The sequence below is a fragment of the Galendromus occidentalis genome, unplaced genomic scaffold, assembly GCF_000255335.2.
Source record: "Galendromus occidentalis unplaced genomic scaffold, Mocc_1.1 scf7180000077524, whole genome shotgun sequence".
Taxonomy (NCBI): domain Eukaryota; kingdom Metazoa; phylum Arthropoda; class Arachnida; order Mesostigmata; family Phytoseiidae; genus Galendromus; species Galendromus occidentalis.
Window position 1 is genome coordinate 2,213,413 of NW_003805512.1, and position 22,292 is coordinate 2,235,704.

The following is a 22,292-nucleotide window of genomic DNA, read 5'->3' on the forward strand; positions in this document are numbered from 1 at the left end:
GGACCGGGTCCAAATTCAGTCACGTTTTCCTCAAAGACACACGGAAAACCAATCACCTGACACAGTGCGGCACTATTGCGGTCCCCTGCTCATGTTGCGAATTTCGTACCACATTTCGAACCACAGCCTTTTATGCGGTGTTTTCGTAACTACTCGACGCTCGATAAAATCGAATCAATCGATAATACCGTAAGGTTCTGAACGGTTGATTGTATAGTTCGATACATCTTCACCTGAGGGCATTTATAAGCTTTCACGCGTCTGCCGCGTGGCCTGGCTCCCTAGTAGAGAGATTTCGAGCGAGCGCCTTGGCTATCGCCATTCATTCATATGTATCTCATTTTTTTTAATTCGAAAAAATCACCAAGTTACCGATGAAATTGCTTTTACGCAGTCCTACGGAAATTCACTCTTCGGTCACGGCCTAAGATACGCCTGCGATCTTTTTTTCTTTCTGTTTTCCAACAATTGCAATGGGCAATAGTGAATTGTGTCAGTTGAGGAAACCGCAGCGAAAGCCCTAATCATAGCCATTCCGAATTCCATGGTGGTCGAGCCGGGATCTAGCGCCGGGATGGCTAGACTGACCGGATCAATCACTTGACGAGACTTCCGATTCGGTCGCAAAAGAGGGTTGGCAGAGCGCAAAGCCCATCTCCTACGGTCGGCCAGAATGACGAGGACCTGCATATTTGGATTCGGGGCTGAACTAGAAGACCCGTGCACAGAATCGCTCGCCACGAAGCTGAACGAGCCGGCGCTGTTTCTCGGCCGAGGACGCGGATGCGGTACCCTTCCTTCTGCCCGACTCTCTTAGCTTCCTGAAATAGCTCTTAGCTTCCTGTGCCGCATCCTCAAGTGACTGAACTTTTGGGCAAGACTACAGTGGCTCGGTCACTCAGAGATGTAAGCGCTTGGGGAATCTCGCCGCGCGCTCAGTTGATTTCCCGTTTCACAGATTCCTCTCTCGGAGAACATCCATGACCTGCGAGTGTTCATTCCACCGCGAAAATATTGCGCGGCTCGACGGGAACTGAGTGTGGGCAAGACGTTTGAGCTCGGAGTTTCTCGCAGCCGCTGCGACAAAGGCTGCATCGCTGCACTATCCGATTTGCCTATTTCCTCTGTTCCGTCTCCCCTTGCAGCCAAGCTTCGCACTCATCCTCAGTGTCAGTTCTTTCGACCTGACACTCAGTACGTCAGGGTCTCACCGAAGAGCACCATCGTCACTATGAGGCACGTCGCACCTTCGGGAACGGAGGAGCTGTTTAGGCTGTTGCATCGAGCCACCTCCTTCCGTCCAAGCGAATCTGCATGTGGCGTTAGCGGTCACGGAAACAACTCGACGAGTGGAGAGATGAACGTAAGGAGTATTCATTCGCCGTCACGATCGTGAATTGATAATGGAGAAGAATTCCCATGCCCCCCAGAGCTCGAGAACCTACGCCCGAAGAATTTCAGGGGCGTCACAGGCAATCCGAGTTTGCGAATCAATTACGCGGGAAGCATCAAATCGAGCGCCCCGAGCGGATGCTCGGCCGGCGCGGGCTTGCAAGATACCTCGTCAGACCCGTCTATGAAGAGCGCATCCTCCCGGAACGCGGTCACTTTTACAGGCTGGCTGGACGTCGAAGCTCAACGTCTGGTTTCGTATTCGCGCGCCACTCGCCGCATTGGGGCTGTTTTGACTCTCTCTCAGGCGGGAACGCGTTGCAACTTGCAAGGCGGTTCTTGTCCTAAAAATGACTATCCAGATGTCGAGACTCTAAAAGCCAGGTTGAAGCTGTTGCGAGCTGCCCAGGGGACTAAGAACGGCCGATAAGCGTTTCGCGGTAAGGAATTTCTGCTTATGGATGAAAGGCTATTGAAGTTCCTCATCGTTCCTTCCTATGGAACCTTCCTTAAAAAGCTCGTCCGAAAGAGCGGAGGCAGACCACTGCATCTTGACATGATTCGCTTGAGAATTTGCCGCCGGTCGGGTGCATCGAAGACGCTAGAGTCGAAATGGGGCACTCAGATCCTCTTTTCAACGTCGCAAAAGCAGATTTTCCGGAAGCTGAGAGCTTTATTGAATACCGAGAGCTTGAGAAGCATGATGTCACCTCGTGAGTCTAAGATGAGACGCTGACTCCATACCGGTGACTGTCCCCTGGCGATGCGCTTCGCTTCAGTCGCCATGGGCATCGCGGGTGATGCCTCCAATCGGGGAAACCCCGTGTGAATCTTGCCATTGGTGAATGTGAAGTGAGGACAGTAACCCACAAAACATCAATAGTGCTTCATGTTTCTCCCGACAGGCATTCGAAATTTTCATTGATTCGTCCTCCCTGGAAAATCCTCAAAACCACCCCAGGTTCAAAGAGTGAGCTTCGGAAACCCTGCACGTCTTTCAGAGCATAACTTCTTGATATTGGCGTTGATTACCCCGATAATATTCCTCAACAGATGAAGAGATCCACGCGTGAAGTCCCGAAAAAAAGAGGGTTTTCCAGACCTGCTCGACCGATTCTAGAGGAAAACCCAGCGGAGAATGATCTCTTCCCGGAAGGGTGGGTTATACGTAAGCCCATACCTCACCCGATTTTTCGGGTAGCTCATATCATCCCTTTTTTCTGGGACCGTCTGTATCCTCGGAGCATGCGAAAAATTAAGCCTATCAGGAACTCGGGGTAGCAGCCTACCGAACTTCGATGACAGCGGTTCGAGCTCCCGGGGCGATTTCGATGTCCCTGGAGCTGCTGTCTTCTGAACACAGTGTCACTGGTAGAGGTCTCGATCAGCTCATTGCGTGGGGGGAGGACGTTAGATTTCTCCTGAACGGAAAAAGAGGGTCAATTGAAAACGAAAAAATTGTTGCAGACAGGACCCGTTCGCTCCAATGATCGAGTACTTCGCGGAGAAAAAAAACTTAAATCCAGAGCTCAAGGCTCGTCTGACCCAATACATTCATAACAACGTGATGCGATTAGTCTCTGCAAGCTGTGTATCAGCCTCGAAACGGAATGAGCGATTCCCAGAGCCGAGCGACATCGCCGAGGTGAGTCTTCTGGAAATTCTGCCTCGACGACGAACTTCGGAGCGCAAAGATGCTGAGGATAGCGAAATATACCTCATATCGCTCGGAGCCATTCGGCAAACGATTGGTCAACGGCTTCCGACCCCGTCACGAGCGCTCTCTAGAAGTGACAGAAGACCTTTCATTTCAGGCCGCTGAGGAACTATTCCATCTGAAGATTCCCGGTGTTGAGGGGAACAACGTAGATTTCAACGCTTTCCCCGCCGAGATCAGAGAGTTCATGGAGAATCATCCCTTCGGACACTTAGGCTCTGACAGTGATACGCGATGCTCTGATTCGGATTCAGACTCGGATTCGCCGAATACGGAGCAACCGACGATCTCCGACTTTCAAGCGAAGCTTCGACTTGGGACCGAAGGAGAGTCCTCGACTCAGAATTCAGAACCTGCGCTTGGAGAAGAAGGAGCCGAGAAAGATGAATCGAATGAAGTGAAAGATTGAGACATCGAAGAGAATCGGAGCGTAGTCTTCTGCCGCTTCATTCAGTCACCCTCACAGGGTTATTACGGCGACTCATAATGCGGCTCCAACTCCGAAGGAGAAGCCCTTCGGACTCCCTCAGAGCGAATGGATTTGTAATCAATAATCATTTCGGAAACGCACTCTCTTGAATAAATGATCGTTCTCCTGCGCAGTAGAGGGTGGAATGTCCTCGAAAAACTTCACGAACTATGTCTCTCAGTCGGAGAGACATAGACGAGTCCCCACTCGGAGGTAGTGGGGGTCTCGTAGGTTCTATCATTCGGGAGAGCTGAGCGTTTCGCTTGGGTTCCCACAAGAATGCTACTGAGTCTCATTTCGGCAGGCTCTGAGGCACTTTAAGGTCCTCAATCATCACTTATTGGATTTGAGGGGAACAACACGCGGTAAAGTAGAGAGCAGAGTTGCGACCCGATTTCACACCGGGCACTGAAGATGAGACTGGAGATGCCCCGCCGGCTGTGCTACTTGACGCGACCCTTGGCGTGGAGCCTCGATAGCACGTGGTGGTGGTCAGGGAGCCCTCGTACGAACTCATGAATATGAATCAATTCATATTCAAGAGATGAATTTCCGGGGATTCGTGAATAAATTACATGGTTACGCGTCCAGCCTTCTCCTCAGAGGAGAGTCATAGCCGGATAGCCCACGACTCTCGATGGCGAGACTAATTATTGTTGTTCTGTTGTTAATGTAAGGGTCTGACACTAATCATAACAGAAAATCTAACGGAGGCGCGCTTTCTGAGTCCGCGACCGCCCGGGAGACGCCCGCTCCGGCAGCGCTCTCCAGCCGTGAGCTCATGCTCATCATGCGATTAGATCTGATCCCTATACGCTCATTCCAACGATATTCTCGAGCCGACTCCGAACGAATTGTGTCGGAAAAGTCGACCTTTGACGATCGAAAATTGTCGGCGTCGAGATACGGAATACAGCTTCCGTGGAGCATGGACATCATATAATGTATATTTATTTCCAATACTCATTTTTTTAAATGATTATTTTTATGGATGTAGCCATATCCATGAATATGGATTCGACGAGTTCGTCGCCTCGCCATATCCGATTTTCCATCGGAAGGGAAGCCTTTGCCGAGAGCTCTCATTGGGTGTACCATACGTACGGAGACTCATACCGCATGATTGTAAGCCTCAGTGGAGGTTCTCCCTAGCTTCAGCTCTGGAGCAACCCACGAGCGAGGGCACTTCTTCGCCCTTGATCTCACACCCAGGACGGCACGTTGATGCCCCGGAAGGGCTACCCTGAGAATTCACGCCTACATTCCTCACGGAACGAGTCGCTCTCGCTCTCCGTGATCGTCTGTATCCGAATCGATTGCGCAGATCGGAACCGATTGATCGAACGCGGTTGTCATTTGCGCGGAGACATCGTTTCAGTCAGTCAGAGACGCGGCGTCCCAGACTGTTGTCTCCGGCCGGCACCCTGTATTGGCAGAAGACCGGCTGATCGTCGGCCTGGTCCGCTCCAGATGAGCGGAGATTTCCATTTTTGCCGGCCATTTTCACAACGCTGCTCTGATGGATGAGACTTCAGCCCAATGGGTTCAGTGCTGAGCCGCTTAGATTGCAAGGCTGTAAGAGCCATAGGTGCACCTTCCCATCTGATCGTTTCCAGGTATCTGAGTAGCGAGGGAGAACTTCACCATCCAGCGCTCAAATTGGCGAGTTCAGAAATCCATTGTGGGCAATTTCCGAAAGAGCCGCCCCAGGTCGACTTATGCGTCGTTCGCAACGGATATGCTCGTCTGTCAACGAGCTCTCCCATTCCAGGAGGCAACAGGCAATTTTCATGAATAAACAAATTCCATCCAAACTCTCTCTCGCATTTCCTTTTCCGCGGTATAATCCATCTCTGCGACCGTGTCCGAGTTGAGCCGGATCGCTATACGCAGGTTCGTATTGGGCGGGGCACCAAGCTGGTATTTCCGGTCTCCGTAGACGCGGTTCTCGGGACTTATCGGGAGAGTTCCCTTGGACGAAGATTCCGCGAATATTGGCCTCCGAACCAGATGGATGCCGATGTTTCTGGGAAGCCTTCCGCGGAGCTGAAAACGGTCGTTGAAGCATTGCACGGACCGGAGCGTCGGCTTGCTTTGACGGCCACCCTTATCGCTGTAATTGGCTAAACTGAATGGATTGGAATAGTTTGCATTCTTGAAGAATTCCATTCCGCAGAATTAAATTGAGTTCTCGCTCGTCTTCTATTACTCTTCCGGCAGCCGAGCTCTCGCTGACCTTCAGTGAGCACACCGGTGTTTACACAGTCTCAAAATTCCCATACACAAACCAGAATGCAAATTCAACGCACACGGAGGCGAGCGAGAATTGGTCCGACTCCATCCGGCCTGTCAAGGGCTGTCGAACAGGTAGCATGAGTCACTTCACGAGGAAGAATGCTCTTGCGCCACAAAGCAGTTCTATATACGTGTTCTCTCGGAGTGCGACGCGACGTCACGTTACTCGATCGAACCGAAACTCAACGCGATGATCGCGTACGGGTACGCTCGATCGGAGCTATTTGTTTCTTTTTCCCTGAGCTCAATGACGGATTCCCTCAGACTGTTCTCGCTTCCCGCATGAATCTGCCGACTCATTATGGAGAGGAACCTCCGACCTGAGCAAAAGAATTCCGGCGAGATAGCGAAGCCACGTGACAACTTGGACCTGTTCGGTAGAACAACTCCCCCAGTAATCGAAATCCCGCGTAGAACTCCGGCTCAGAACCTCCGCATTGGTGAGCCTCCAGATAGGCGTGGGAGCTCTGACTCTGGCTATCGCAGACCTCGCCGATCACCCGGAAGATTCGTCGCATAGTATTTTGCGATTAGAGTGGACCTCCGACCTCACAGTCGGACTCAGTCAGTTTGGTGACGTTCGACGCTGCGCTACAATGTTCTCGCCGACGACAGACGGGTGATCGTGATTAGGTCTGATCCGCAAAGCAGATCAAGAGCGAGCAGCGGTAAACATCGGGAATCGTAGTTGTTCACCAGCGTGACACATTCTTCATGACGACCATAGAGTGCTCTCCATGCGGTAGAGCTGCCGATGCTCATCAGATGATGTCACTTTCCGGGTTCGCCGAGGGGGGTGCTCTCCTTATGCCCAGCCTCCCTTGACACGCAGCCGTGAGGGGAGACCCCCAGAAGAAACAGATTCCGTGAATAGCGTCGCCAAACTCAGATTGGGTACTCTGCAAGGCTGAACGGCTGATCATTCGATCATCCCTTGATTCGCTCAGGAGGCCAATTCAGGAGGCGTTGTGGGAATCGATAATTAATAAATCAGTTCTCGCGGTGTCGCCCACAGTGACTTCTCTACCACATCTTGAACGAGCTCTGCGGACTTACGTTCGCACCGAGAAAAATGCTTGATCTGAAGCGGACTGTGTCTTATGCGCCAAATTTGATTTATCCGAATCAATCCGTGCGAAGAATCGGAGACCGAGTTAGAGTAGAAGCCCATCTCGAGACCTACAGCCGCTCGATCGCACGATTTTTTTGCGGGTCTGAGGGCTGTCCGCAAAATAATTGTAGCTTCCGCAGTACTGACTGCATTAGCTCAAAGTGCTCTTCAATCTCACTCCGCTGCTTCCAGAGAGACGTCGCGGCAGGCAAGGAGAAGTCCGTAATCTCTCTCCGCGGCCTACGCTCGACTAGGCTCGCTCAGACACACAACGAAGGCCACCTGTAGCCGCCATCGCCATGAAGGTCTCCGATGAAGCTCCGCGGCGGGGTCCCCTCGACTCCACAACATCGGGTTTCTCGGCTGTCTCTTCGAATTCCCGGCGATCAAACCTTGTGTCAGGATCGCTCGTTTCGCTCCAACAGGGAGCGAAGTTCATGTGGCGGAAAAAATGGCTCATACCAGTACTTCACTCACAGTTTTGGTTCTCCGCGTGCTTTTCCCTAATGGCTCCGTTCTTCCCGAATCTGGTGAGAAACATTGTATCGGAAGCGAGTGCTAGGGTATCTGATTTCAACGGTGGCTTCGGAGCTCACCATCTCCGATAGTGTCGATATTTTGAAAAAGCAGTCCTCGTTTTTTCGCGAGACCTCCATTGAACGAGACATTTGTTCCAGTACAATACTTTCTAGCGTCTGTACTCATGACAGTTGTGGTCTTATTATTGGATGTGCTTGGCTCGCAATGGTGGAGATGTTTTTAATGCGATCAAGACCGTTCGAACATCGTCGCCGACACCAATAAGCGGTGGGAGAGAAACCTTCATGTCGGATATCTCATGCTCAGCACTTGGTGTCCGAGCTCTCTGATTTTTTAATAATCGGTCGAGTAGTAGTTCTCTGGAATCCGAGAAGCGCTACCCAGGAAGAAGGCTCAACTCTTTTCCTCTTTTTGCGATATCTGGGATATCTATGACCCGCTGGAGCTGATATCACTGGGATATACCATATACCACCGACAATCCTCGATATCGACATCGGCTTAGATCCCATGCGGACACCCCGAAAAAATGCCGAGACTCTTTTTTCCAACAAAAATTGCCGGAGAGCGTTCCTTAACGAAGAGCGTTCCAAATACGTGGGGTCCCCTATGGTGCCAAGGGCACTGTCGGCTTAAAATCTTCTGGGATTCGTTTCGAAAATGATTTGATCGGGTGGAGTGCCTAAGAGGCTTCGTGAAGATGACGGAAAAAAATCTTCATGGAATACTCTGCTGGGGTTACGCTCTGGACGAAGGCCATCAGGAATATGCAGCAAAAATGCGCAGAAAACAAGTCGCGAAGCATGCAGACCGTTTCTCGATCCATCTCCAGAAAGAGATCACGAAGTTCTCCCTCTGCAGGCTCAAAAAAGAGGTATCCGACAGACTACTTGCGGCTTCATATTTTCCGTGTTCAAACTTTTCATGTTCATCGGATCCTTCAGTTCCGAGAAATTGGTGAGTTGGGAGTTGATTAGATCGACAATGGACCGATCTCTCGGCAGGGCACATGCTCCCATTTCGAATAATTTTCGGCTATTCCACTGTTCCAGATAGACAGATTCGGACCGGTGCCACTCTACGTAGCTGGACTAGTAGGAACCTTCATCTTCGATGTGTCTATCGGGTGAGCCTCTTCACTTATTGTTGAGGGACCTTAACTCCAGGAAAGTTTGGGGGAACAATGTCCCCTTCCGGAGCCTTCCCTGCGAGTCGAACCGAAGATGTCGCACGTGCAGAATTGCCACAGAGAAGATTCGAACTTGACGGCTCTTAAGCTTCCACCCGGTCATTAAGGTCATTATGCCTTCCAGATCTTTGTATTGGGTGGGCGATCCGGATATATTTTTGGGGCTCGCGTTCCCGCTGGCTATTGCTGGAGGCTTCTTGGCGTGCTCGTATTCGGTGTCGATGTACTCAATGGTGACTGAACGATTCAGTGAAAAGCCTGGATTGATAATCGTAAGCGACCAATGTATCGATTTGCATTCTCTCCGATAGAGCTTACAGGAGCTTATTCCATCTATTCAGGTCTGCCTTTATCTCGCAGGCTTCAATGGAATTCCTGTGGGGAATCGGGAACATGGTAGGGACAATGGCTGGAGGCTTCCTAATCGAAGTGAGTAGCCCCGTAACCGCCGCTCTCTCCTTACTCCGTAACAATCTTACCGGTTGTCCTGTGCTCGGAAGCGAGAGACCAAGACGGAACTGCCCGACCCGATAGATATCTGAAAAAATCGGTAGTCGCCTTTCCACGCTTCCTATCAGTCACGCCTGCAATTGAGCTTGTTCCATTGTTGGTATTGACGCGGGTGAAGGAGAGGAAGGATTTACGACGAGCTCTGACAGCAGCAGCATCACGCGGGCTCCCACCTAAGATCTCGCTCCCGAATCCTACGCTCTTCTGTTCGACGATAGATCCCCATTAATCTCGCTAACGGAATGCGGAGCTCGATCGTGCATTGCTAGAAAATGGAGCTTGGATGCAGCCGCAGGGATCCGATGAACACGAAAGGATTCCAACTCGTTCTGATAATTTCCCCGATGAATTCCAGTTCTGGGGATTTCCTTTCCCATTCTTTGCGCTCGGCGTCATCATGATTCTGCTCATTCCAACGATTATACGGAATGGTCCGCTGCAACCTTCAAAGAGTATGAGAGACCCAATCGAGGAACACTCGGAATTGAAATTTCGACCGCGGAACTCCATCGCATTGTTCCGATCTGGAGCTGAAATCTTGTGAATCCCGATTTCAGATCAAAAAGGAATAGTCTCTAGACCGTCGTCGACATCTCTAGGCCGACAGAGTGGAGTGTCAGTGATGTCCAGTATTTCGTCGCAACCTGACCAGCCGGTCAGATACAAATACATGATCCTCCAACCACTGTTCATAATCGATATGATCACAGTGATGTTCTCTTGGATTGTCATGAGCTTCAACGAACCGACGCTTCAGACCTGGCTGTCCGGGCAGGTATTAATTAATCTATCGAGGCTACACCGATATTGAGCTTCTGAGAGGTCAATCGCAGAATATTCAGACAAAAAGAAACGGGGAGATAAAACTTGATCTGTTTCCCAGTTCCGTCTGACAGACTCAGGTATCGGCATCGTGTTCTGCGTGCAATACGCTTGCTATGCGAGTGGAGCTCTCCTCTCAGGCTTCGTTTCGTCTTTCGGGGTGAGTCAATCGCGATCTACCGCCTTTCTCGAGAGCTCAGAACACGAGTTTATCCGAACTCATGGGCAATCGATACAGACGATGTGCGGTCGAGAAAAATTCACAGACTGGAATTACGGCGCAAGGACAGGCTCTGACGATCGTTTCGCAATCGAGCTCTAACGAATCCGTGATGCCTATTGAGTAGTTCCGCCGCCCATGTTTGCTTAGTCGTGATTGAAGCGAATCTGGATTTTTTCGGACACGAATCGCCCCAGCTGACCACATAGCTATCGACTATTTTGGCGAATCGATTTTTCTCCTCTCGCTCGAAATCGTTCGCGAAAATTGAGTTTAGATTTCATCTCTGACAAGCGACATCCTGCCTCGCGTCATTGGCGGAAACTCGATGGGTCGGCGAAATAAGTCCTCGTTTTCTTATTTTACAGCAATCTGTGAGTAAAATGTTCCTCTCCTCCGTCACTGCCGAGGAATCGGTGTTAGAACTAACAAGCTCTGCAATTTAGTAGCTTCCTAATATTTTGTTGCTCAGCGAAGTATCTAATCTGACGACCGATTATGCCAAAGTATCACCTGACCGAAAACCGACCATGATGGGAATTCAATGCGATCCTAATAGCATGATGATTCTCGCGGTCTCCCGAGAGGACTCCGAACATATCCTCGTGCATGATGAGCATGAAGACGATAAGCCTGCCTGGGAACTGCGGGATGACTTTGAGGCACGACCGGCCGATTCTGATTCCGTCTGACCGATCAATTTCATTACAGCACGAAGAGTTCCTGCTCTTTCTCGGCCAGGTCTGTACCGCTCTGGCGTACTTGCTCATCGGACCCGTCCCATTCATCAACCACGAACCGTGAGTTGACGGGAGGAAGGCGGGCAAGCCTCAGGAACATCGTTCCGCATGGATTCTTCCCAGGGGCACTTCTAACTTCAGAGATATCCCTTATTCTTTCCATCTCGACTAGCTCCATGAGCTTCATCTACCTGTCGCAAATTTTCACGGGATTCGGGATGGCCGCTCAGTTCGTATGCGGATTCGCCCACGCCCTCAAGATATCGATGTAAGTGCTCGGCATGCTCGTGTCAGTCGTTGCGTCCACGATGAACCCAGAATTATACCTACTGCTTCCATGCATTCCGTTCTCCAGAAAGGCGGGATATCCAAAGAACATCAAAACTTCGGGTGTTGTGGCGAGTGCAACGTTTGTTTTCATGGTTCTCGGGTAAGTCGTTAGACGAAGCTGCTGCCCCCCCCCCTCCTCCCAGGCCGATCCCCCGAGCACCGATCACGACACAAGGAGATGCATTGTGACCAGTGATTACTATTTCACTAAAGATATCTATTTCGGCAGCGCTATTGTTACACCACCAATCGCTAGTTTTGTCGTCGAGGAGTTTGGCTACCGCCAGGGAACCATGTTCATTTTCTGTCCACTTGCGGCATGGGTGAGTCTCAACGGCTTGCTGCCGCAATTCGATTCCATGACCGAAACATTGTTCTCTGCTTTGTAATTCTTGAACAATAGGCTAAGTTTGATGGTCTCAAGAGTCCCCGCATATTCACCCGGGAAAGAAATCCTTGCTCGAGAAGTTCAGCATCATCGATTCTGACCTCGCTGATTCTCATTGGGTTTCGAGAATTCAGCGGGACTCACAACATTAACATACATACGTACATGTGTCTGAGATCAGAACTCGCAAAAGGCTCCTGGCGTCCACGAATTCATCACGGTTCTGTTTGCAGAGTGTGGTGAATTTCGGTGTCTTCATTTACGGATTGAAGGATCTAGTCAGTCGCTCACCTGATAGTGACGAAGCGTTTGCTTGAGACTTCCAGCCGTGGGAAGCGAGGTAAACCAAACCGAGGCCGCGGCTCCGATCCTCGGAGGATGACGACAAGCTCATTAGCGGCAGGATACTTCACTAGCGTTCATGTAGTCGATTCTCACGGAAGCTCCACAGACGAAGACGCACGGGAGAGCCGCAAAAATCATCTCTTTTGTACCTCGTCCGAGTTTTCCGGACATTTGATTCTGCCCTTCTGCACCAGTGACGGGCATTCCGATCCCCGAGCTGTATATAAGTGAATACGCGATCCGAAACGTCCGACCTGTATATTATTATTGCAAAGATCTTTCGATAGCAGGCCGGCCGATCTCGGCTCAATCCGGCTCAGCGCCCCTGCCGAATTACTTCCCTCCCTCAGGACGAATGGTTTCACCCGCCCCCTCCCCCCGCGTCATGCCAGGCTCCGATGGAAAGAGAATAAAACACGATCCGGCAAGGGTTTAAGGCACAGGGATCACACGGACCCCGGACTCTTGAAAAAAAAGGGAATTACATGCAATCGAGCAATACTCCTAATCGAGGTCCGAGTTTCCGAAGCCCACTTGTCTCCACAATGGTGATCCAGCTACGATAAAGATCGCTCCAAAGTTCGGCTCGGCACCTGACGATACCAACTCAAGAACCTTTGGTGCTGCGGATCATTTTCTCCATGGCATCCCATTGTTCGGAATCGACCTGTGACAGAAGATGTCTTGATAGTCCCGCGCCGATGACGCCTGATTTGCATGAATAAATCACAGGCGCTTGTCACTCGAACTAACCTTGCTGAGCTGGTTGAACTCGGCAGCAATGTAGCTCATCATACCGCCATCAAGCCGAATGACTTCCCCGTTGAGCCATGACGCGAAATCGCTCACGACGTAGGTGGCGAGATTAGCCAACTCCTCTGGTTCACCGGTTCTCCAGTTCGGAGGACCTAGTAGATCGATTTGTTCTTTGAAGAGACCGGCAGGATCGAGACGACTGAAGGCTCCCTTCGTGGGAATCGCACCTGCAAGGCGAAGGTGGTCCAATCTTGAAGGACTGACGGCATGAAGACATGGATCCGGTCCAAGTCTACGGGAATGAACGGCACATTCTTCCACATTCTTACCCGGTGAGATGACGTTGAATCTCATGCCGTACTTGGTCCATTCGGAGGCCAGACTTTGATACAGAGTCTCCACACCGCTTTTGGCGGAGGCGGACGGTACTACGTATCCAGAACCGTGGTTTGTGTACGTGGCCGAGATAGCCAAGAAGGAAGCTGGCTGCTTCGCTGCGATCAGTTCTTTTCCCCACCTGCGGTTCGAGGATGGTCGTCATTGACGTCGGATAGCAAGAGGAGAATCAATGCAGCTCCACAGGATTTGAACCGGGGGGCATCTCACATCGAGAGTCACGTTCGCCGTGCCGATTAGAACGATATCCACGATCGTTTTGAAGGCGTTCGGTGATAGTCGCTCAGAGGGAGCGATGAAGTTGCCCGCAGCGTTGTTCACCACGATATTTGGCAGACCAAGCTCTGCGACGCAATGGGAGACCGCATCCGAGACTTTGGTCGGATCGCGCACATCGGCTGCATAGTACACGACCTGAAGAAGGAAGCGATTGGAAATAAGCGCATCATCATATCCGGAATCTTCGTCCATCCCGGCTCTGGGAGTGACCCTGCGCGAACCGATCGAATCAGCCATCGTGGAGGAACTTCAGGATCCGATCAACTTCGACTCACCTTACCGCCGGTTTTCTCTTGGAGCTCCGCGGCTGCTTGTTTGAGAGTATCCTCACTCCTGCTCATAATGCAAGCACTAGCTCCACATTTGAGGAACATCTCCGTCATAGCTTTTCCCAGGCCTGAAAAGGGTGTGGGTAAGATATGGGACGGTCTGTACTGATGGGATTCCAGTCTGATTTTCACCCGAGGGAAAATATTCCTACCTGTTGCTCCGCCGGTCACAAGCGCGACTTTGTTCTTCAGAGCGTCCTTGGGCATCATTGGAGTCTTCACCGCGGAGTAGAAGCTCGCCATCCTTTTCGCAGAGCTTGGTATCATATCTGTCATTTCGCAATGAACTTCTTAATTGTCGGAAGCGTCCCGCAGTTTCAGCTCTGCCTACTTCACCAGGTATTACGGCCGGTCGATGCTTCACGATTCTCAAGGAGAACAATGTGAGCACGAGATCTCTTGCGGTGAAAATTCCTTATGGACTTCAAAGATTCCGCCCGTACTGTGCGCGAAATCCAGCTGACTGCCACTCGGTCGCAAGTTGTCATTTGATAGAAGAAAGCAACGAGATAAAAGGTTTGTTTAGGGTTTCTAGGAGTGCTAGAGACGAGTTCGACAGCGCGAAAAGCATTGGGGCGGGCACGAACCTATGCTGCGATTTGCTTGTAGAATCGCAAGTTTCCGGGAACACCGTGGAAGGACGAGCGCCCGGCAGGTCCTGAAAAGCACTCCCGCAGCGACTCTTGAATGGTTGCTGCCTGATCGCCCTTTTGTTCGCTCTTCGCCTCATGACAGAGACGTCTTTAAGATGCGACATGCTCTCCACTCTTCAACTCTGGAGAAGGGCCTCGGAGGGTTCCGCGCGCGATTGCTTTTCACTCCGATTAATTCCGCAATGAGAGAAGCGATTCAAACTTTCGGCAGCGGAACGATCGGTTTGACGGCCGGCCGGTCGATCGGTCGGTCAGCCAGAAGGCGAAACAGCCGACCGGCCCGTCAACCGGCTCAGACCGGCATGGGACGGCCGTTCACGGCTGCCGTCGTACGGTGTCGCTCGCACCTTGTTTCACTCCCATGTCAGAATCGAGTTGTTTTTCCGTAATGAAGCGGGGTTCCTGCGAGACCCCAATCACAATCACGGGCTTCATCTCCGGTTGCAATGGAAATGATGTATCTACGAAACCGATGGTTGATGATTGATGACACATCAGGCCAGACCTTGCATCGATGCTTGTTTTCCGGATCTTAAGGATTTCCTCGAGGACGTGACGTTAGGAATGAGTACACGAGAGATGATGGAATACTAGAGTCTTCTCAACCTCGACAAAAACTTTAATGCGGTGAGACACGGGTCTCTATGTACAAATATTCAATAAATCAACTCGTAACGACGACGTCACTGATGAACAAACCGCTCACTATCTACACATAAGGTATGAGGGGAGCTGCACAACTTGTGTATCTTTATGTTGAGGGCACATACGGTGAGAGCACATCTCAGCGAGACAGCGAACCTCAGCGGAACACGTAGGAACGCGTGTCCGTCTTGAACTCGAACCACTTGAATCGGAACGACTTTTCCAAGTTCGCCGAACATGATTTCCATAGCAGCTTCAATATGCGGTTGAACGTCCTCCTTGGATTGCCACCGGGGCTCCTCGACGTGCAGATAAATGTACTCGAGATTCTTGATTTCGTGATCTGTCGGGATTCGGAGATCGACGTGATGTTCTTGCTGTTCAACGTGAACGAAACTTTCGGTGGATTCGATGCTTCCGCTGCGAACTCTCACGTTAACGTTGGGCGGCATCATGGGTTGCTTGGGCGAGCCTGGAAGAATGACTTCTCTTCTTGGAATGCAAGACCTGCGATTCCTTCTCGAATCAGAGTTTCCCGAGTGTTCCTCCGAAGAAGGAACGAGTGACAATCTTTGTTTACATCCCTCGAGAGCAAAACACATGCACGGGGACCGCCACACGCGCGCGGATCGGCAGCACTTGGAGGTCTTTAGGAATTCGGCTCTCCTCTGCAATTCCGGCATTGATGCGCGAATGGCGCTCTTCGCCGTCGCAGTCAGCGTACACCTCCGGATCGTCGATCATGCACACCCTTACTCTAAGCCTATTCGTCGGACTCGGAAGGCTCTCCGTCGGAGATGCCACATGGATTTTTGACTGAGCCGGCTGTGTCGCACGATCGTGCGCCCACCGCCTCTCCGCCCGCAAAAGGATAGATCTCCCGATTTCCCCCAAACATACACACGTAGGTATCTGGGAGTGAGACGGGATTATCTCTCTTGTCTGACCTGAAAGTGACGCTTGATTACGAAATTCCGAAGAGTTTCGAACATTTCCTCCACACACGAGTGTCCCGATGGAGACAATCGTCCCTCAGAAAGAGCCCGAGTATCGGGAGAGATACGCCACTCATCGAATTCCAGCATTTCAGCTTCCCATGCGCCATCCATTCCCAGTCTAATCAATCAGAAGCGGATGAAGACGAACATCGAGTCGCACGACAATCACACGGAAACATAGAATTTCTCTCGCATTCTTCCTGTCAATCGAGCGACACTCTGCCGCTCGCTCGTCAGGACATTTATTGCACCTAGAATGTTGATCAAGGGGGGCAGGTTTTTAATTCATCCGAGCTTCATCAGTTCGGGATGTGCTCGCCCTCCTCCTCGGCTGATGCTCCTCTTCGATCGTAATGTGATGGAGTGATGAGATGAGCTCCAGTACGATGGGCGAATCTCCTTCAGACGACTCTCACGCCGCATTTACGAGCGGTCTCGTCAATGAGATCTGATCGGGACATATTCGTGGAGCAATTCCCTCTCCCTCTGTCCCACGGATTGAGTCGGGTGATCGACCCTGGAGGCGTGTACAACAATAACATGTGAGGAATTTTGATCACTTTCACAAAATGCTCCATTACTCGCTGTCGCTATCGAGCCCGGCCAGTTCCGAATCGTCCTGACCCATTGCCTTCCAGAATTGCGTGACGACCTGTTCGGCAAATTTCCTCCTCTCGTCTCCTTCAAGAGTTAACGCTCTGCTCTTGAAGGAGGCGAACTTGGCGAAGACCTCTTCGAAAGAGATGTCTGCTTCGGGATCGACTGGCGGATTAGCGTCGTCCGGTATTTCGGCTGGATTAGAGGATCCGGCGGACTCTTGCAGTGGCACTGTTCCACCCGTGATCAGATGTTCCGGTATTCTGGAGTTAGGTGGGAGCCTTTCTCGATCATGCATGATGAGATTCGACCAGGTATGCATTCGGAGCGCCTCCTTCATCCGATCGATTCCGCACTCGTCTTGATCCTCTGCCTCGGTCTCGATGAGCTCGAACTCCGAGAGACGTTCCTTGAATATTCTCTTGATAGCCTCATTTTCGCACAACTCGCATACTGCAAGATTGATCTCGGAGTTTTTGCATCGATTCCGCAGCTGCTCCAACTGCTCAGCGTTTTCTTTAAAATTATCACAGTTCGCGTCGAACAAGACTATCAATGCTTCGAATTGCGAGAGCTCGTCATCACTGAGATCAGTTGGGTCCTTGCACGCGAACAGATGGATATCTGCGGTGAAATATTTCGTTTTCACGTGTAGAGGATACGCTTGTAGCAAAGGATGATGTTGCACGGGTGCATCATTCGCCTCCAGCAATGAGGCTAACGATGACGGAATTTTTTCGCATATGGAAGTCACCAACACCCCTGTCAAGTCTTCTGGGCCCATCCTGCAAATAGTTGATGCTATCAGTCATCGATCTCAAAGTGAAGTACAAAGGCTCTTTGTCAGAATGAAGGCGTTCCGCGAGTTCGGCAAGGTGCAATAATCGAAAACCTTGGATTTCCCTATCGGAACTGAGAAATCAGCGGACACTTTGCATACATATGGGACACCAGATGAGCCTGGTCCACGAGTATCCACTAGGGTTCACGATATCGGTAGGCGTTCCAGGCGTGGTAGATAGGAAGTAGAAAGTTCTTCTCTGATTCGGCGCCACTGGAATAATCATGCATGCGGTTTCCCACCGAGGATATCTTCTCCAGAGTTTCACAACAGGCACGAGTCACCACAGCTCAACGCCACGATTCGGAACACTACTCTGACTGTACTTTTGAAACTCACCCGAATGGTTGAGCAAAGGAGGAACGCTGACAAGGATCGATTCCTGACAGTCGGAACCCGTCAGAGAAGTGAAGGAGCGAGAGGCATGGTGTTGACAAACAGCGAAATACTGCATCAATACGTGTTCGCGTCGCCGCACAGAGATTGCACCGTTGCTTTCTTATGCCCTACCATGACATCTCAATTCTCTAGCTGTTGGAGACGAACGTTGACACTCGCAGAGAAGAAAGTCTCGAGAATCCTGAGCTTTGAAAAATACTTCTCCTGAATCTTATAAGCCCGCCAAATTCAAAACGATGCGTCTGCTAACACCTGTTGGCGCTCAAACCGAGCGAAGCGCGATAGTGCCGATTAACGATCTGCACGGTACTCAACGGGAACTTCAAGAGGGTTTCCCAGTTGCGAGGTCAAGTTCTGGAGATGGTAGCCTCATCTTCTCGAGTGGACATCATCGAATACTTCACCCGGAAGCTTTCACCGCTCAGTGAGGATGCTTCCGCGATCGAACGCCTGTATCCAGAAGTCCTGGAAAATCTCAGAGGATTGTTCTTGAGATGTGTTCTGAATTCAGAGAGCAACTCGATGCTCGTCATGGGCCCGAGAGGTTCTGGAAAGTCTGTTCTAGTCAGAGCAGCGCTGAAGCTCTTGGATAAAGAATCCGGCACCAGAGGTACGTTTTGAGTCTTGACAGAGAGCATCAAAGCCCTCAGGAGAGGAGTGGAGGATTGAAACAGTGTGAAGAGAGTCCGCCTTGATTTCCAGGAAACTATTCCGTCGTGGAACTAGATGGAGTCGTCCATACCGACGATCGCTGCGCCCTTAAAGACATAACGAGGCAGCTACAGCTCGAGAACGTCGTCGGGGAGCGGGTTTTCGGAAGTTTCGCCGAGAATTTTCAGTTCCTCCTAGATTCTTTGAAGAGTGGTGTAGACAGGAAGAAATCGAAATCTTCACTGTTCATTTTGGATAATTTCGAAAAATTCACTCAGCACAAGAGCCAAACCCTTCTCTACAATCTATTCGACGTGGCACAGAGCCAACAAGCACCCATCGCGGTTGTGGGATTGTGTTCGAGACTCGACACGGTGGAGCTGCTCGAGAAACGCGTGAAGTCACGTTTCGCTCACCGTTTTCTCCAGCTGTCGAATAATTTCGACAGCGACACTTACGTCGAGACCGCTGGTATACTCTTGTCGATGGACACGGATAGATTCTCAAAGAAGACTGCCAATGAGTGGAACGCCGATATAGCGGAGCGGGTCATTCCGCAAATGAAGAACGCGCTCGTACAACTAAACGAGATCGACAACACGCTCAGAACCTTGGTGGACTCCCTACAACAGATGGTGCGGCGACTCGGTCCGGACCACCGCTTAGAGCCGAGCATCTTCGCGAAAACCGTTTCGCGTTTTACTGCTTACGATCCGAAACTAGTGGTCAGTTCGAGCATACCCGCTCTGCAAATGGTCCTCTTGGTCTGCATGCTGCGACTGAGCGCTATCTACGACGGGGAACCATTCAATTTCGAATTGTTGTATAAAGAATATATGCGATTCGTACGCAGTACGAAATCTTCGCTCAGCCATCCGAAAAACATAGTATTCAAATCGTTCGAGAGTTTGTGCAATCTTGAACTAGCCCAACCCGTCGGAGGTTCACTTGTCAGCCAGAAGCGATACCGACTCCACCATTTACATTTCTGCGCACAATTCGTCAGTGAAGCTGCCAGAAATAATGCGAATCTACCAACTGATGTGGCTCAATGGATTAGTACGACTCTTAGCGACAAGGCCCTTGGGATCTGAATCATTCTCACGATTTATTCTAGAAATATACATGCGCTCCAACCCCAATAAAGACAGCGTTCCTCCTCCCACGATGGCCTCGTTCCCTACGCTCGCAATGTATAAGACCCCGGTGGAAATGTTCTCACCAATTCTGAGAAGGCATGAGTCAGAGTTTTTGGGGTTCCTCGTCTATCAATGATTCGCAAGCGACTTCTCATTCTTCTCCTTCTCTCCCAGCTTGTCAGACTCCGAGAAACTATCGGGCAGGTCCACATTCAGTGTTTCCGGAAGGAACTTCAGTATGAGAGCCGCCAAGATTGCACAAGTGCCTAGGATAGCGAAAGGCACAGGAGGTTTCCACCGGAACAAGTCTCTCATGAAAGGCGCTATCATACCCCCCACTCGGCCGAAACAGTAGCAGCATGCGAAACCGAAACTCCGTGCCTGTGTCGGAAGAACCTCGAAGGTGTAAACCCATTTTATAGCGGTGGTCATGACCAGCAGGAATCTGCACGTCATGTTGAGTCCTAGACGGAGGACAAAAAGTTCTGGAGATAGCACAGCGAGAAGGGAAGCGGCCAAGGCAGCTAAGATCAGTAGAATGAAGAGGGATTTCCGACGAGCCATGTGACGGATGATGTAGATACTGAGGAGTCCACCGGGAATTTCTGCCGCAGCTGAGACTGAGAAACTGACGAAGCGACTTCCTCCCAATCGAGTGGCTAGGAAGGCGTTCGAGAAGTAGAACAAATTCTCTAAGAACCAGAAAGCGAACAGGAATAGAACATTTTTGCGGAGATTTCGATGTTTCCAGATTTCCTTCAGACCCGCGTTTTCTCCCGTCGCACTGTCCGCTTGAACTTTACTGAGCAGCGCGGGGACCATCGCTTCCAAATCCGGCACCTGGCGTCTATTCATCCGGAATATCTTCGTTAGGGCCGATTTAGCGTCGGATATCCTCCCTTTCGAGAGTAGCCATCGGGGCGATTCCTCCAGAACCACGAGCACCGGCAGCATAAGAATCGTGGACAGTCCGGCCGCAGCTTGAACGGCGCGCCAGTTGTCCAGCCCATAGGCGAGAAATGGTAACAGGATCATAGGGACGGTGAAGCCGAGCGAAAACCCTATGTTCAAGAGATTCCGATCCCGAGGAAGCGATATTTCAGTGAATAACGCCGCGGACGTGGTTTGGAGTCCGGAAACCGCAACCGCCTGTACGAATCTCAACATGTTGAAGATGTGTACCGTCGGGCTGAACGAGCCGAGCACGGCGAAAATGAACATGCACACCGAGGATACATTGAGCATGTATCTTCTCCCGTACTGATCGGCCAATCTTCCAATTATCAGCGCTCCGAAGAATTGGCCCACGAACGTGACGCTCTGCATTGCCGAGCGCATCCAATCGCGCCCGCAGACGAGATGCCACTCCACCAGCGCGCTGCTCGGCGCCGCTTCATCGTATTCCCAGTCCGCGCAGTCGACGGTTTCGTTGAACCAGAGTTGACCGTTCACAATCCGATGGTGCTGACATCGGCTCTGCTTTCCATCTTTTGATGGGATGGCCGTCGCTTTCCAGTGATCTTGATTCCACACTTCGCGATTCGGGGGCGCACACCAGTGGTCTACGTCGCCGGCGATGAAGTCGATACTGGTCAGAGTCCAGGACGTCGGGAAGGCCCGTAACACGGTGACCATCATCACCAGGAATTGGTATCTGCCGAAAGTCCCGATCAACGTGGAGACATCGAGAGGATTCATGGTGGAAACGGTACTGGTTCGCCTCCGGATACGATTTACAGGGTGCCACCTGCACAGTCCGATTCTCACATGCTTTTACGCTGTCAGTTCACAGCGGATCGACGCGGAACGCCCCTCCAGACGGGAGAGGTTCCATCGAAGTGGCTGCAACGGGTACCGAGTGTCTTCTCCGTCGGATGACCGATCCGCTCTCGCCACTCGGAATGTTTTTATTGGGGCAATGGAGCAAAAGACAAGAACGTATTCCCAATTCGCTGCCAATCGAATACGCTTCATGCTGCGCTCCGTTATTTGTCTGCTGGTCGTCCGTGGAGGCAAGCGGTACCTCTGAGGCGAAGAGATAACCGTTCGCGTACACCCGTAGGAATTCTGTCGACATTCCGTCATACGCCCGGAGGGGAGTCCGATTCCGAAACAGTTTCGGGAATTGTTTGATTGATTCCAATGCCCGATCTCGGGGGATTTATGCCGGAATGCCGCCATATGTCAAATCTATTCGAGAGAAGCCCTGACGGTCGCTTCCGGTACCCTCCTGGGTCCTAGTGGGAAAAAAATTCTTGCCAACGCGCGAATCTTTTTCATTGAAGCTATCAAGACCTACCGTATCATGAGCATTCACGAATTCCACCCGTCATGCAGTCCATTCGCTGAGGCCCGAGAAAAACAGTGCGACTCAGCTCGATCTCATTCCAGCCGGTAATCGATTACCGTATTCTTTCTGATGGCCGAGTTCCCTCCAATGGACGAGCACTTCGCATCATGCTCAGAGTGTGACGTGATGCTTCGGATTTATTTCAAGGAGTGTATACATTTGAAGAATATCGTATGTATGTACATGATGTC

The 22,292-nt window shown here is 51.0% G+C and overlaps 6 protein-coding genes across 6 annotated transcripts; 3 read left to right on the top strand and 3 right to left on the bottom strand.

Moving 5' to 3' along the window:
* The first annotated feature begins 1,712 nt into the window (after window positions 1-1,712).
* LOC100905254 (uncharacterized) lies at window positions 1,713-3,709 on the top strand. Its single transcript, XM_018641177.1, has 5 exons — window positions 1,713-1,832; window positions 2,298-2,362; window positions 2,446-2,549; window positions 2,860-3,037; window positions 3,207-3,709. The coding sequence occupies exons 3-5, from the start codon at window positions 2,446-2,448 to the stop codon at window positions 3,516-3,518; spliced, it is 594 nt and encodes a 197-aa protein (XP_018496693.1). The 5' UTR covers window positions 1,713-1,832; window positions 2,298-2,362; the 3' UTR covers window positions 3,519-3,709.
* A 3,545-nt stretch (window positions 3,710-7,254) lies between these two features.
* LOC100908005 (MFS-type transporter SLC18B1) lies at window positions 7,255-12,517 on the top strand. The gene is made up of 13 exons (XM_029112686.1): window positions 7,255-7,514; window positions 8,386-8,481; window positions 8,577-8,650; window positions 8,838-8,985; window positions 9,074-9,142; window positions 9,579-9,736; window positions 9,815-9,998; window positions 10,107-10,205; window positions 10,977-11,065; window positions 11,178-11,273; window positions 11,361-11,435; window positions 11,565-11,658; window positions 11,957-12,517. The coding sequence occupies exons 1-13, from the start codon at window positions 7,284-7,286 to the stop codon at window positions 12,038-12,040; spliced, it is 1,497 nt and encodes a 498-aa protein (XP_028968519.1). The 5' UTR covers window positions 7,255-7,283; the 3' UTR covers window positions 12,041-12,517.
* LOC100905404 (2,4-dienoyl-CoA reductase, mitochondrial) lies at window positions 12,482-14,504 on the bottom strand. Its single transcript, XM_003747592.1, has 7 exons — window positions 14,416-14,504; window positions 13,981-14,097; window positions 13,775-13,896; window positions 13,405-13,634; window positions 13,154-13,341; window positions 12,822-13,051; window positions 12,482-12,735 (listed from the first exon to the last, which is right to left on the bottom strand). The coding sequence occupies exons 2-7, from the start codon at window positions 14,093-14,095 to the stop codon at window positions 12,676-12,678; spliced, it is 945 nt and encodes a 314-aa protein (XP_003747640.1). The 5' UTR covers window positions 14,096-14,097; window positions 14,416-14,504; the 3' UTR covers window positions 12,482-12,675.
* A 2,029-nt stretch (window positions 14,505-16,533) lies between these two features.
* Window positions 16,534-17,965, bottom strand: LOC100908145 (uncharacterized). The gene is made up of 2 exons (XM_003747771.2): window positions 17,902-17,965; window positions 16,534-17,506 (listed from the first exon to the last, which is right to left on the bottom strand). The coding sequence occupies exon 2, from the start codon at window positions 17,503-17,505 to the stop codon at window positions 16,702-16,704; it is 804 nt and encodes a 267-aa protein (XP_003747819.1). The 5' UTR covers window position 17,506; window positions 17,902-17,965; the 3' UTR covers window positions 16,534-16,701.
* A 274-nt stretch (window positions 17,966-18,239) lies between these two features.
* Orc4 (origin recognition complex subunit 4) lies at window positions 18,240-19,767 on the top strand. The gene is made up of 2 exons (XM_003747772.2): window positions 18,240-18,571; window positions 18,664-19,767. Exons 1-2 carry the CDS (start codon window positions 18,322-18,324, stop codon window positions 19,704-19,706), a joined length of 1,293 nt encoding a protein of 430 aa, XP_003747820.1. The 5' UTR covers window positions 18,240-18,321; the 3' UTR covers window positions 19,707-19,767.
* LOC100908429 (organic cation transporter protein) lies at window positions 19,710-21,449 on the bottom strand. The gene has a single exon (XM_029112664.1). The coding sequence runs from the start codon at window positions 21,447-21,449 to the stop codon at window positions 19,881-19,883; it is 1,569 nt and encodes a 522-aa protein (XP_028968497.1). The 3' UTR covers window positions 19,710-19,880.
* Between the last annotated feature and the right edge of the window lie 843 nt (window positions 21,450-22,292).

Coding starts and splice junctions, on each gene's coding strand:
- LOC100905254 (XM_018641177.1), top strand. CDS start 2,446: ATGAAGAGATCCACGCGTGAAGTCCCGAAAAAAAGAGGGTTTTCCAGA. Junction 2,550..2,859: donor AATGATCTCTTCCCGGAAGG/GTGGGTTATACG, acceptor AAATTGTTGCAG/ACAGGACCCGTTCGCTCCAA. Junction 3,038..3,206: donor AGCCGAGCGACATCGCCGAG/GTGAGTCTTCTG, acceptor CTTTCATTTCAG/GCCGCTGAGGAACTATTCCA.
- LOC100908429 (XM_029112664.1), bottom strand. CDS start 21,449: ATGAATCCTCTCGATGTCTCCACGTTGATCGGGACTTTCGGCAGATAC.
- LOC100908145 (XM_003747771.2), bottom strand. CDS start 17,505: ATGGGCCCAGAAGACTTGACAGGGGTGTTGGTGACTTCCATATGCGAA.
- LOC100905404 (XM_003747592.1), bottom strand. CDS start 14,095: ATGATACCAAGCTCTGCGAAAAGGATGGCGAGCTTCTACTCCGCGGTG. Junction 13,897..13,980: donor TGTGACCGGCGGAGCAACAG/GTAGGAATATTT, acceptor CACCCTTTTCAG/GCCTGGGAAAAGCTATGACG. Junction 13,635..13,774: donor AAGAGAAAACCGGCGGTAAG/GTGAGTCGAAGT, acceptor TTCCTTCTTCAG/GTCGTGTACTATGCAGCCGA.
- LOC100908005 (XM_029112686.1), top strand. CDS start 7,284: ATGAAGGTCTCCGATGAAGCTCCGCGGCGGGGTCCCCTCGACTCCACA. Junction 9,737..9,814: donor CGACCGCGGAACTCCATCGC/ATTGTTCCGATC, acceptor ACCGTCGTCGAC/ATCTCTAGGCCGACAGAGTG. Junction 11,659..11,956: donor TCTGTCCACTTGCGGCATGG/GTGAGTCTCAAC, acceptor TTCTGTTTGCAG/AGTGTGGTGAATTTCGGTGT.
- Orc4 (XM_003747772.2), top strand. CDS start 18,322: ATGGTAGCCTCATCTTCTCGAGTGGACATCATCGAATACTTCACCCGG. Junction 18,572..18,663: donor TAAAGAATCCGGCACCAGAG/GTACGTTTTGAG, acceptor CTTGATTTCCAG/GAAACTATTCCGTCGTGGAA.